This window comes from Elephas maximus, chromosome 5 (genome assembly GCF_024166365.1).
Source record: "Elephas maximus indicus isolate mEleMax1 chromosome 5, mEleMax1 primary haplotype, whole genome shotgun sequence".
Lineage (NCBI taxonomy): Eukaryota > Metazoa > Chordata > Mammalia > Proboscidea > Elephantidae > Elephas > Elephas maximus.
The window spans coordinates 158,328,456-158,340,917 of NC_064823.1; the positions used below are offsets into that span (position 1 = coordinate 158,328,456).

General features: G+C 47.1%; 1 protein-coding gene across 5 annotated transcripts in view; it reads left to right on the forward strand.

Annotated features, from left to right (window-relative positions):
• The window catches only part of EVC (EvC ciliary complex subunit 1), a 122,621-nt gene that overhangs the window by 30,771 nt on the left and 79,388 nt on the right, over window positions 1-12,462 (forward strand). For all 5 annotated transcript variants that reach the window (XM_049886525.1, XM_049886526.1, XM_049886524.1 and 2 more), the window contains exons 3-6: window positions 634-717; window positions 2,966-3,201; window positions 7,952-8,036; window positions 11,347-11,445. In XM_049886525.1, coding sequence (XP_049742482.1) covers window positions 634-717; window positions 2,966-3,201; window positions 7,952-8,036; window positions 11,347-11,445 — 504 coding nt within the window. The remainder of the gene's footprint in view (window positions 1-633; window positions 718-2,965; window positions 3,202-7,951; window positions 8,037-11,346; window positions 11,446-12,462) is intronic.

A 12,462-nucleotide genomic window follows, 5' to 3' on the forward strand; every position in this document is an offset into this window, starting at 1 on the left:
CATCCATCCATCTGTTCAATCAACCATCCATCCACTTATCCACCCATCCATCTATCTACCCATCCATCCATGTATTCAATCAGCCATCCATCTATCCACCTGTCCATATATCTACCCATCCATCTACCTATCCATCCATCCATTCATCTATTAAACCAACCAACCATCCATCCATCCATCCATCCACCCATCCATTCAGTCTACCATCCATCCATCCGTTCATCCACCCACTCATCCATCCACCATCTACCCACTCATCCATCCATTCATCGGCCCATCCATCTAGCCACCATCCATCTACCTCTATGCATCCACCCATCCATCTATCCACTGTCCATCCATCCATCCATCCACTCACCCATCCACTCCTCTATCCACCATCCATATATCCATTCAGTGAACCATCGGCCCAACCATCCAGCCATTCATCTATTCATCCATTTAATCAACCATTCATCCACCCATCCATCCATCCTCTGGCAAGTGAGCACTTACTTGGACCTGAGTGTGCCTATCATGGCCCCTTTCTGAGGTCACTGTTACAAATGGAGTGCGGTGCTTTGCCAATACTTGGTTGGCTCCCCCTCATTTTATGGAAAGCATCCCACGTTGTTTGTTCTCTTTCTTCCCCAGGAATGTGAGCCGTCTTTCAACAGCAACATCACAGCATTTGCACTGAAGGCAAAAGTCGTCTATCCCATCAACCAGAAATTCCGGGTGAGAGTTCAGAGCTCTGTTTTAGAAATGCAGTCATTCAGTAATGTACTAGAGATTCAGGTGGGACTGGGGCATTAAACGCACAATTTTAGATCCTATTCGATGGTTTTATGGCATGTTAATAAGGTCGTGTTGGGGCTTTGTAATGGAGGCAAGCTTCAGTGTTAATCCATGTTACGACAGCGTTGTCAGTAAACAGGGTACGCCCGTGTTATATTACGGTAAGGAACTGCTGTAGTTTCTGTTGTCCCCAGGGACACCAGGAGACAGCACAGTAGGGCAGCCACACAGAAGGACATGCCAGCACCACCCTGTTCTTTTAACACTAATACAGGTAGTGACACTGGCAAAGTTACTACCATCAGCCCTCGTTCACAGACCCCAGGGCTGCAGGAATACCAGCAGCTGACATTATTGAACACTGCCTGTGGGGCTGGCAGAGTGCTAAATATTTGTCATGCCTCAGGCCTTCCCACCTTCCAATAATCCTACAAGGTAAATAATATCATTATCTCCACTTTACATGCCGGGAAACTGAAGCCCAGAGAGGCTAATTATCTGCCCAAGGCCACATAGTAGGTAGTGGCAGAGCCTGAGTTGAACCCAGGCCTCTCACACCTTGAGCCAGGAGTTCACACCTGTGTCTGGGAGTTTCGCAGAGATCCGTATATCCCATGGTCCCACAGGGAGCGCTCGGCCCATGAGCCAATCTGGGGAAAAAGAGGTTCCCGGGCAAGTAAATTTAGGAAGATGCTGCCAACGCTCCTGGCGTTGAAGAGGGCAGGCTCTGGAGTCATGCTGCCTCGACTCTCGTTCCCATCTCAGCCATTTCCGAACTTGGTGCCTCAGTTTCTTCACCTGTGAAATGGGGAGAGTGAGGCTTCTATGTCACTGGGCGTTGTGAGGGTTAAACAGGACAATATATGTAGGGCCTTAGCACATGTGTGCAATACTATAAACACTGGGTCCTTGTTAGGATTTTGGGTTTTTGTGTTTTTTTTTTAATTATTATTTGCCTTTGAAGAGACTCAGAGCACATTGAAGGGTCTGTGAACTCCTGCACTGAAGACATTGTTTCGTATTGGTGAACCGAGCCTTTCCCAAAGCATTTTCTCCAAGGAACCTTTGTTGTGAGGAGTAACTGGTTATCGTTCATGGAGTGGCTCCCTGGAACACACAATGGGAACCCCCTCCTTGGCTTTGCTGTCTGATGAGTGGATGAAGGAGTGAAACTTCCAGGCTAGATTCACCCACCCCACACACCGCCCAGCAGCCCATGAGGCCCCACAGGGGGTCTGGAGACTAGGTAGGGCTCAGGAAGCCTTGTCCTAGCCCTGGAGACCTCACAGTGAGGCAGCACATGGTAGCAGGTGACATAGGAACAACCAGGGGCCTGCAGGACCAGCGTGGGGTGGGCCCAGGCATCAAGGGAGACTCTGGGATCGGTGTTGGGTGGACAGTCCAGCCCAGCAAACCCTGAGGGCAGGGCATTTCAGGCAGGCCTGGGAAGGCCAGAAGGATGAGATGACGAGAAGGGCCTGGAGCTGGCAGCCAGCTCAGTGCTGCTCAGGCCGCATATTAGGGAGCAGCAGGCGATGGGCTGGGCACAGGTGGCAGCCAGCATTGCTGAGACCCCGGCCATGCCAGGTACCAGCTCTTACCCGTGTCACACAGCAGTGCCTGGAGGTTCGAGTCCCTTGTTAAGGAGCTTTGAGCCTGTCCTGGGGGCAGTGGGAGCCACCTGGAAGGCCGAGGGCAGGAGGAGATGGCACGTCAGTGTCGGTGGAGGGGATCTGGGTGGTCTGCAGGGAGCTGGGTGGTCAGCAGGGAGCTGGGTGGTAAGCAGGGAGCTGGGTGGTAAGCAGTTATCTAGGTGGCCAGCAGGGATCTGGGTGGTCAGCAGGGATCTGGGTGGTCAGCAAGGATCTGGGTGGTCAGCCAGGACCTAAGCAGACAGGGCAGGCCCAGGGTCCGGGCCAGCAGCACAGATGGTGGGCAGCTTAGGGGTAGGAGCTTAGGGGTAGGAGTTTAAGGGTAGAAGCACCAGTGCACAGGGGCTGCCCTCGTGGGGACAGCTGTGACCAGGGCCCCAGAGCATAGGTGTAGCCAGGATCCTGCCCATCCACCCATCACCAGTCTGTCTACCAGCCCTTCCGTGGGCCACCTCAGGCATCACTGATGTCAGAGCCCCACGATGCCCTCACATGGCCTCCTGAATTAACCAAGCGTGACTTCTCTTCTGCCCCAGCCTCTTGCTGACGGTTCGTCCAACCCATCTTTGCACGAAAACCTAAAGCAGGTGGTGGCTCTCCCAAACCAAGTGACAGAGGCCTCCCCCTCCAGCAGCCTGGGGAGCCTGAGCCAGGCCGGCAAGGATGATGGCAGCTCCTCGTCCACCATCCACTCAGCCACCAGTGACGACAGGTTCCTCAGCCGCTCCTTCCTCCGGGTGCACACCTTCCCCGAGGTGCTGACCTGCGAGAGGTAAGGAGGGTGGTGGGGTATGGAGGGAGCCTCCAGGTGCACACCTTCCCCGAGGTGCTGACCTGTGAGAGGTAAGGAGGGTGGTGGGGTATGGGGAGAGCCTTTGGGTGGACACCTTCCGTGAGGTGCTGACCTGGGAGAGATAAGGAGGGCGGCGGGGGGAGGTGGGGCCTCCGGCTCTCTCTGAGCCAGCCAGTGGGTTATAGCATTGTCAGATGAGGAAATCGAGGCTCAGAGAGGTTGACTGACATAACCAAGGACACTCAGCAGACTAATGTCAGAGCCGGGCTCCTGATGCGTTGTCTCTCACTGTATGGGGTTTGAATCATTTACTGATGAAGATCAAATACTACAGCCTTCAGTATGGATTATACCTCAACATAAAGACAACAAAAATCCTCACAACTGGACCAACAAGCAGCATAGTGACAAATGGAGAAAAGATTGAAGTTGTGAAGGATTTCATTTTGCTTGGATCTGCAGTCAACACCCATGGAAGCAGCAGTCAAGAAATCAAATGATGCATTGCAGTGGGCAAATCTGCTGCTAAAGATCTCATTAAGGTGTTAAAAAGCAAAGATTTCACTTTGAGGACTAAGGTGCGCCTGATGCAAGCCATGGTGTTTTCAATTGCCTCATGTGCACGTGAGCGCTGGACAGTGAACAGGAAGACGGAAGAGGAATTGATGCCTTTGAATTACCGTGTTGATGAAGAATATTGAATATACCATGGACTGCCAGAAGAATGAACAAATCTGTCTTGGAAGAAGTACAACCAGAATGCTCCTTAAAAGCAAGGCTGGCAAGACTGCATCTCCATACTTTGGACATGTTGTCAGAGGGATCAGTCCCTGGAGAAGGACATCATGCTTGGAAGAGGGTCAGTGAAAAAGAGGAAGACCTTCAGTGAGATGGATGGACACAGCGGCTGCAACAATGGTCTCAAACATAACAAGAATTATAAGGATGGCACAGGACTGGGCAGTGTTTGGTTCCCTCGCACGTAGGGTGGCTATGCGTCAGAGCCGACTTGGCGGCACCTGACAACAACAACAACATGTGGGGTTTGCTGGGATTAGGGCTACAGAGATGTCAAGGGAGCCTCCTTGTTGAATTGCTGATACGACCTGTGCATTGCATAGCACCAGCTGGCACTGATTAAGCACCATTCAGAATCTACTCGACAGCAAGCAGTTTTTTTTTGTGTGTGTGTGTGTGCGTGTGTGTGTGTGTGTACTTGGCAGAGAGCTAAGCCCTTTACATGGATTACCTCGTGAGTTCAAGGACTAGCTCCACCATGTTGCTGGCGTGTCCCTATTAGCCTTGGGAGCAATTGACCAGGGTCAGTGATCAATAAATACGTATTAATTATTTATTAATTCCTCCTAAGAACCCTATGGAGTCCCTGGGTGGCACAGTCAAGCACTTGGTTGCTAACCGAAAGGTTAGTGGTTTGAGTCCATCCAGTAGTGCCTTGCAAGAAAAGCCGGGTGATCTGCTTCTGAGAAATCAGTCATGGAAAACCCTAGGGAGCACAGCTCTGCTCTGATATCCACGGCATCACCATAAGTCGGAGTTGACTCGACGGCAACTGGCTTAACAACCCTGTGGAAAAACAAAAACAAACTCCAACTCATGGTGACTATAGGACAGGGTAGAACTTCTCCGTAGGATTTCCAAGGAGCGGCTGGTGGATTCAAACTCCCGAGCATATGGTTAGCAGCCGAGCTCTTAAACCACTGTGCCACCAGGGTTCCAAACAACCCTGTGGGGTAGGTACTATTATTTCTCCCATTTTACAAAGAATCAAGTGAGACACAGAGAGGCTCAGTTACTTCCCAAGGTCACACAGCGAATGAGTGTTAGAGCCGGTTGTGACCCAGCCACCTTATCCCAAAGTCTGCTCTCTGGACCCCCAAACTCTACAGCCCAGAGCAGAGCTCAGCGTGTGATTGGTGCTCAAGAAACTCAGCCTTGGCAGGTTTGTACATTGGCCCCCAGGCCTCATTCTGCCCTAAAGTTCAGGGAGTGCAGGGGACCTTGGGTGAGGTGAGCCAGGGCACAACGATGGCCCAGGGCCGCGGAAGGAACAGGCTCGGAGCCTCGAGCTTGGTGTTGACCCTGAAGGTGGCCCAGGGAGGAAGAGACTTTATTGAAAAAAAGCCTTCTTGGGTTGGACAGGCTGTTTGTCATCATGTGGATTTGAATGCCTTGTAACCACTGGAGTATAAAGCTCATTATTTAAAATGCATTTGCTAGTTCGAACCCACCCTGTAGTACCACAGAAGAAAAGACCTGGCAATCTGCTTCCGTTAAAATTACAGCCAAGAAAACCCTATGGAGCAGCTCTACTCTGTAAAACATGAGGCCACTGTGAGTCCGAATCAATTCAACAGCAACCAGCAACAATAATGCGAAGGAAATAAGGAGTCCCTGAGGGGTGCAGACAGTTAAGTGCTTGGCTACTAACCAAAAGGTTGGTAGTTCAAACCCACCTAGAGGCTCCTCAGAAGATAGGCCTGGTGATCTGCTTCTGAAAGGCCCCGTCCATGAAAACCCCGTGGAGCAAAGTTCTACTCTGACACCCATGGGGGCACCCTGAGTTGGATCAACTCGACGGCAGGCAACTGGTTTGGTTTTTGGTTTTATGAGGGAAATAAGGCCAAAGACGTTTATTACACTTCCCCACTTATCTGCTTGCCTTGACTTCTCTGGGCATCTGTATCCTGAGTCAGTTTCCTTATCTGTAATATGGGAATAAGAAGTTCACATCAGGCACCAAGGAAAGACCGTATGCGATCATTGTTGTTTTCAGTTGTCACCAAGTCAGCTTTAACTCATGGCAATCCCATGCACAACGGAACGGCATGTAGCCTGGTCCTGCACCATCTCCGTGATTGTTGGAATACTCAAGTCCATTGTTGCGGCCACTATGCAGTGTATTCTGACCTGCGGGCTCATCTTCCAGCACTATACTGGACAGTGTTCTGTTGCGGTCCGTAGGGTTTTCTCTTCCAGCACTATACTGGACAGTGTTCTGTTGTGGTCCGTAAGGTTTTCACTGGCTAATTTTCGGAAGTAGATTGCCAGGACTTTCTTCTTTGTGTGTACTAGTCTGGAAGCTCGGCTGAAACCCGTCCACCATGGGTGACCCTGTTGGTATTTGAAATACCAGTGGCATAACTTCCAGCATCGCAGTGACACCCAAGCCACCACAGTATGACAAACTGACAGCCAGGCGGCGGACATGTGATGATAGACATGAGAATCTCAAGGAAATACCATTTTTCTTTCCTCTCACCTTACTTCTCTTCATATATTCTGTCTCTCTTGTCACAGGCAGCTGTGTCTCTTACACTGACTGTCCCCTTCTGGTCGTTAGTGGGTGTCTCTTAGCTCATTTGATTCCATCTTATAAACCTTGGGTGGGTTTATCATCCCATATCACCATTGTTGTTAGGTGCTGTCGAGTCACTTCCAACTCATAGGGACCCCATGCACGACAGAACGAAACACTACCCGGTCCTGCGCCATCCACACTGTTGTTACTATGTTTGAGCCCATTGTTGCAGCCACTGTGTCAGTCTTTCTCGTCGAGGGTCTTCCTCTTTTTAGCTGGCTCTCTGTTTTACCAAGCACGATGTCCTTCTTCAGGGACTGGTCCTTCCTGCTTACATGTCCAAACTAAGCAAGATGGAGTCTCTCTATTCTCACTTCTAAGGAGCATTCTGGCTGTACTTCTTCCAGGACAGATTTGTTCATTCTTCTGGCAGTCCATGGTATATTCAATATTTTTCACCAAAACCATAGTTCAAAGGCACCAATTCTTTGGTGTTCCTTGTTTATTGCTCAGCTTTCACATGCCTATGAGGCTATTGGATCATGTCCACCCTGGTTCTCAAGGTGACATCTTTGCTTTTCAAGACTTTAAAGAGGTCTTTTGCAGATTGGCCCAATGCAATGCATCATTTGATTTCTTGACTGCCGCTTCCATGGGTATTGATTGTGGATCCAGGTAAAATGAAATCCTTGACAACCTCAAATTTTCGTGATGCTGCCTATTAGTCCAGTTGTGAGGATTTTTGTTTTCTTTATGTTGAGGTGCAATCCCTACTGAAGGCTATCATATTTGACCTTCATCAGTGTTTCAAGTCCTCTTCACTTTCAGCAAGCAAGGTTGCGTCATCTGCATATCACAGGTTATTAATGATTCTTCCTCCAGTCCTGATGCCATGTTCTTCATATAGTCCAGCTTCTCGGATTATGTTTGCTCAGCATGTAGATTAAATAAGTATGATGAAAGGATACAAGCCCGATGGACACCTTTCCTGACTTTAAACTGTGCCGTATCCCCTTGTTCTGTTCGAACAACTGCCTCTTAATCTATATACAGGTTGCACATGAGCACAATGAAGTGTTCCAGAATTCCCATTCTTCACAATATCACACGTAATTTGTTATGATCCAAACAGTCAAATGCCTTTTTGTAGTCAGTAAAACATGGGTAGACATCTTTATAGTATTCTTTGCTTTCAGTCAGGATCCATCTGACATCAGCGATGATATCGTCATATCACATGTCGTATGTTCCCCTCCTATCATATTGGGACTATCAGCACAATGCAGAATTACCACCTGGAGTCAGCGCTACTGTGACCTGTACTGAGTAGAAATGTGCTGATATTTTGTACCCTCATCTCTCACTTCAAATGCTCTACAAGTCCTCTCTGTTTGTCTTTTTATTTTTCAGTGTAGACATTAACTTGTGTGCCTACAACCTTCACTTAAAAGACCTGCTGCATTTGGACTCGGCGCTGAGGCAGGAAAAGCATATGGTAGTTGGAGACATTGTTTTATCTCCCTGTCCTGGGGATGGGCTGGGCAACAAGGCTGTCTGTGTACACTGAGTACTGGATACCTTCACTCTAGGGCAGGGAAAGCGGGGTTAGACATCAGAGCAGAATGGAGAAGAGGTCCAGGCCTGCCGAGAAGGGTACAGCCCTTTTTTTTTTTTTAAATAATTATGATTACAGTTTTGTATACCAAGAAAGATACCAAAGAAAAGACACGTAGAAAAAGTTCCAGGAGCTTTCATGTCCCGGGTATACACTACTCTCCCAGTGCACCAATGTGTATCACCAACCAGGAAGCTCAGCTGAGCTTTGGTGTCCTGAGTATTTCTTGACTGGGAGTGATTTCTGGAATCACTGGCCACATGATTGAATGCATTTTCCAGCCACCCCATCTCTCCCTTGAGGTTGGGCTCTCCCACACAGAGGGTCTGTCTGGCATGGTTCCCTCCCACCTTGAATCATCAGGTTATCTCAAACTCTTAGGTGGTCTGGATCCCTGTATGAATAACAGAGACATTCTAACCACCAAATCATTAGGGAAATTAAAAAAGTCACTTCCCTGGAAAATGCAACAAAACCCAAATTATTTGGGTAAAGTACTTCTTCAGCATACAGGCCAACCTCTAGTCTTTGGGCATGGTTCTTTTTATATGCCTCATGTTAGGAGGATTACTCTTCTGTTCTCAGAATACCCTTACTCTAACCACAGTTGTAGGGGTTAAGAAGACAGATGAATGGGTGCTTGCCTGGAGTACATCTCATGGTGGAGACAAGAGATAAAAAGAAATTTCAAAGAGAATGATATTTTTAAATGAATGAGAATAATTATTATATGAATTTCCTAGGGCTGCCATAATAAATTACCACAAACTAGGTACATTTAAAACAACAGAACTATATCCTCTCTCAGTTCTGGATTCCAGAAGTCTGAAATCAAGGTGTTGGTGGGGCCACACTCCCTCCAGAGTTCTCAAGGGGAGGATCCTTCTTTGCCACCTGTAGTGGCTGCTGGTGATCCTTAGCGTTCCTTGGCTTGTGGCCTCATCACTCCAACCTCTGCCTCTGTCTTCACATGGTCTTCTTCTCTCTGCATCTCTATCTCGGAGCTCTCTCTCTTGTTTGCCTTATAAAGACACCAGGTATTGGATTTAGCAGCCACGCTAAATCCAGAATGATCTCATCTTGAAATCCTTAATTACATCTATCCTTAAAGACTCTATTTCCAAAGAAGTCACTGTTATGGATTACATTGTGTCCTTCCCAAAACGGTATTGGAATGCTAACCCCTATACCTGTGGATGTGATCCTGTTTGGAATAGGGTTTTCTTTGTTATGTTACTAACCCAAGTAGGGTGGGTTCTAAACCTAATCACTTCTGATTTATAAAAAGAGCAGATTAGACACACCCATACACGGGGGGAAGACAGACACCATGTGAAGATAATCTACAAGCCAAGGAGCCGAGGCCCCAGCCAACACCCAGGGCTACCAAAAAGAAAGGACTTGACATGGCCAGGATCTTAATTTGGACTTTTAGGCTCCAGAACTGTGAGAAACTAAATTTCTGTTCTTTAAAGCCACCCCCTTGTGGTATTTGTGTTAGGGCAGCCTTAGGTAGCTAAGACAGTCACATTCACAGGTCCTGGGGGTAAGGATTTAGACATATCTTTTGGGGGGGTCACAGTTTACCCTACTGCAGTGACAATAGTATTAATGAGTGCTGACCTTTATGAGTGCTTCCATTGTACTAGGCCCTGGGGGTGTTATATGGATGACTATATTTAAACCTCACCACCACAACCCAGCAAGGTGGTTGCCTTTATTCTCTACTTTACAGATGAGGAAACTGAGGCACAGAGAGGGGGATCTTGCCCAAGGTCATAGAGCTGTAAGTGTGGGGCCAAGATAAGAAGTTTAGTGCCTTTTTGAAGCAGATACTAGTTCAGGTACTCAGTGATTGAATAATGAGAAATCAGGGCCATTGCGCTTTAGAAAAACAAAGACATTCCCTGCCAGAGACACATGGCCCTTCATGAAATGTGATCGAATAAACATTGGACCTGAGCTACAGTGTCAGAGGGCGAGGCCTCACTGTGGGAACAGAGTTCCTGGTTGGTGTAGCCAGACACCATGAGGAAGGAGTGCAAATGGGGAATCGTGTCTCCCAGAGGCACATCCTCTGAAATACTGAATGAGGGGTGAGACCTACAGGAGGGGGAGAGACAGCCTGGTGGAAGGAGAAAGAGAGATGGAGAGGGACAGAGAAATAGAGACACAGGCAGACAGATGTCCCCATGGGGCAACCTCATTGTCAACTGGAGATTTAAGACTTTCAAATTGGGGATGTAGCAAAAAAAAAAAAAAAAATCCAAGCTCCGTGGGAGCAGGACCGACCTCATGAACAGTGCCAGTGTTTGAAACCACAAATCACCCAAGAATCCCAGAACGAGAGGGTGTCCCTGCCCCCAACCCCAGAGGCCTGTTGTGTTGAGCACAAACCGTCTGACCACCCAGGGACCTCGCACACAGTAAAAAAACCAAACCAAACCCATTGCTGTTGAGTCGATTCTGACTCATAGCAGCGCTATAGGACTGAGTAGAACTGCCCCATAGGGCTTCCAAGGAGCTCCTGGTGGATTCGAACTGCTGACCTTTTGGTTAGCAGCCATAGCTCTTAACCACTGTACCACCAGGGTTTCCTTCCACAGAGTGGGCACCTAATAATTATTTGTTGAATGGATGAATGAAGAAGAAATAAAGCATGAGCCCTGGTGGTGCAGTGGTTAAGAGCTCGGCTACTAAAAGGCTGCTAACCAAAAGGTCAGTAGTTTGAATCCATCAGCCACTTCTTGGAGACCCTGTGGTTTCTACTCTGTCCTATAGGGTCGCTAGGAGTTGGAATCCACTTGATGGCAGCGGGTTTTTTAAGAAACTTCATGAAAATGCAATCCGTGATAGGCCGTTGTGGTATGATTTAAAACCTGAGGTCTTTTCCTATAGCAAAAAGTTTATGTGTAGGTAGGCAGGTAGACAGGTAGGTAGATAGGTAGGTAGGCAGGTAGACAGGTAGGTAGATAGGTAGGTAGGCAGGTAGACAGGTAGGTAGATAGGTAGGTAGGCAGGTAGACAGGTAGGTAGATAGGTAGGTAGGCAGGGAGACAGGTAGGTAAATACATAGATGATGGATACGGAGACAACGCAAAAGAGAGGGACAGAGAGAAAAAGGGAGAGTAAGATCCCATTTGCAAAAGGATTGTTAAAACCTTTCTCATGTTTTCTTTTTTGGCAACAGATGTTTATTCAAATTTTTAAAATGTGCCTCCTTGACCTTCTTCCAAAAAAGAAGTCTGATGATGAGTTATACCAGAAGATTCTTTCAAAACAAGAAAATGTAAGTCAGTCTTCAACTTATATTTCAAGGTAACTTAAAAAATAGTATATTACAATATCGAAAACTTATGGCATGAAAGTATTTTGCTTTAATGGATAAAACTAGTTTATTACAATATACACTTTGAACAGTAGATGATGATATATAAAGTATGCATAGAAATAATAAAATGTAACAATGTATATCATTAGAATTTGGAAAATTTTGAAAGCCAAAGAAAGAGAAGAATGTTGGCCATGTCCATTAGTCAAAGACAACCACTGTTACGGCTTTTTCTGCACAAGTTTGGGGTATTCTTAAATACATAGTTTGTTGGTTGTCACTGCTTATACTACTTTGTATCATATTCTTTTCAGTCTCTTATAAAAAGTTTATACTGTTTCATTTGTAGCAGCAAAAAGAGGCAGGGCTTGAAGTCAGAATGGTAGAGGTTTGTATCCTGGTTCTATCTCTTACAAGCTCTCGGAATCCTAGTTTCTTCCTGTGTGAAATGGTTGTATAAAAAATAAAAGAATATGTGTGAACTACTACTAGAAAAGTAATAGTTAGACCCCGAGTACATGCTGTTGTTGTTGTTAGGTGCCTTTGAGTCCGTTCCCACTCATAGCGACCCTGTGCACAACAGAATGAAACACTGCCCGGTCCTCACCATCTTGTTATGTTTGAGTCCGTTGTTGTAGCCACTGTGTCAATCCATCTCATCGAGAGTCACTGACCCTCTACTTTACCAAGCATGATGTCCTACTCTAGGGACTGGTTCTTCCTGATAACACGTCCAAAGTACGTGAGATGTTTCTAAGGAGCATTCTGGCAGTACTTCTTCCAAGACAGACTTGTTTGTTCTTCTGGCAGCCCATGGTCTATTTAATATCCTTCTACAACACCATAATTCAAATGCATCAATTTGTCTTTGGTCTTCCCTACTCATTGTCCAGCTCTCACGTGCATATGAGGTGATTGAAAATACCATGGCTTGGGTCAGGTGCATCTTGGTCCTCAAAGTGACATCTTTGCTTT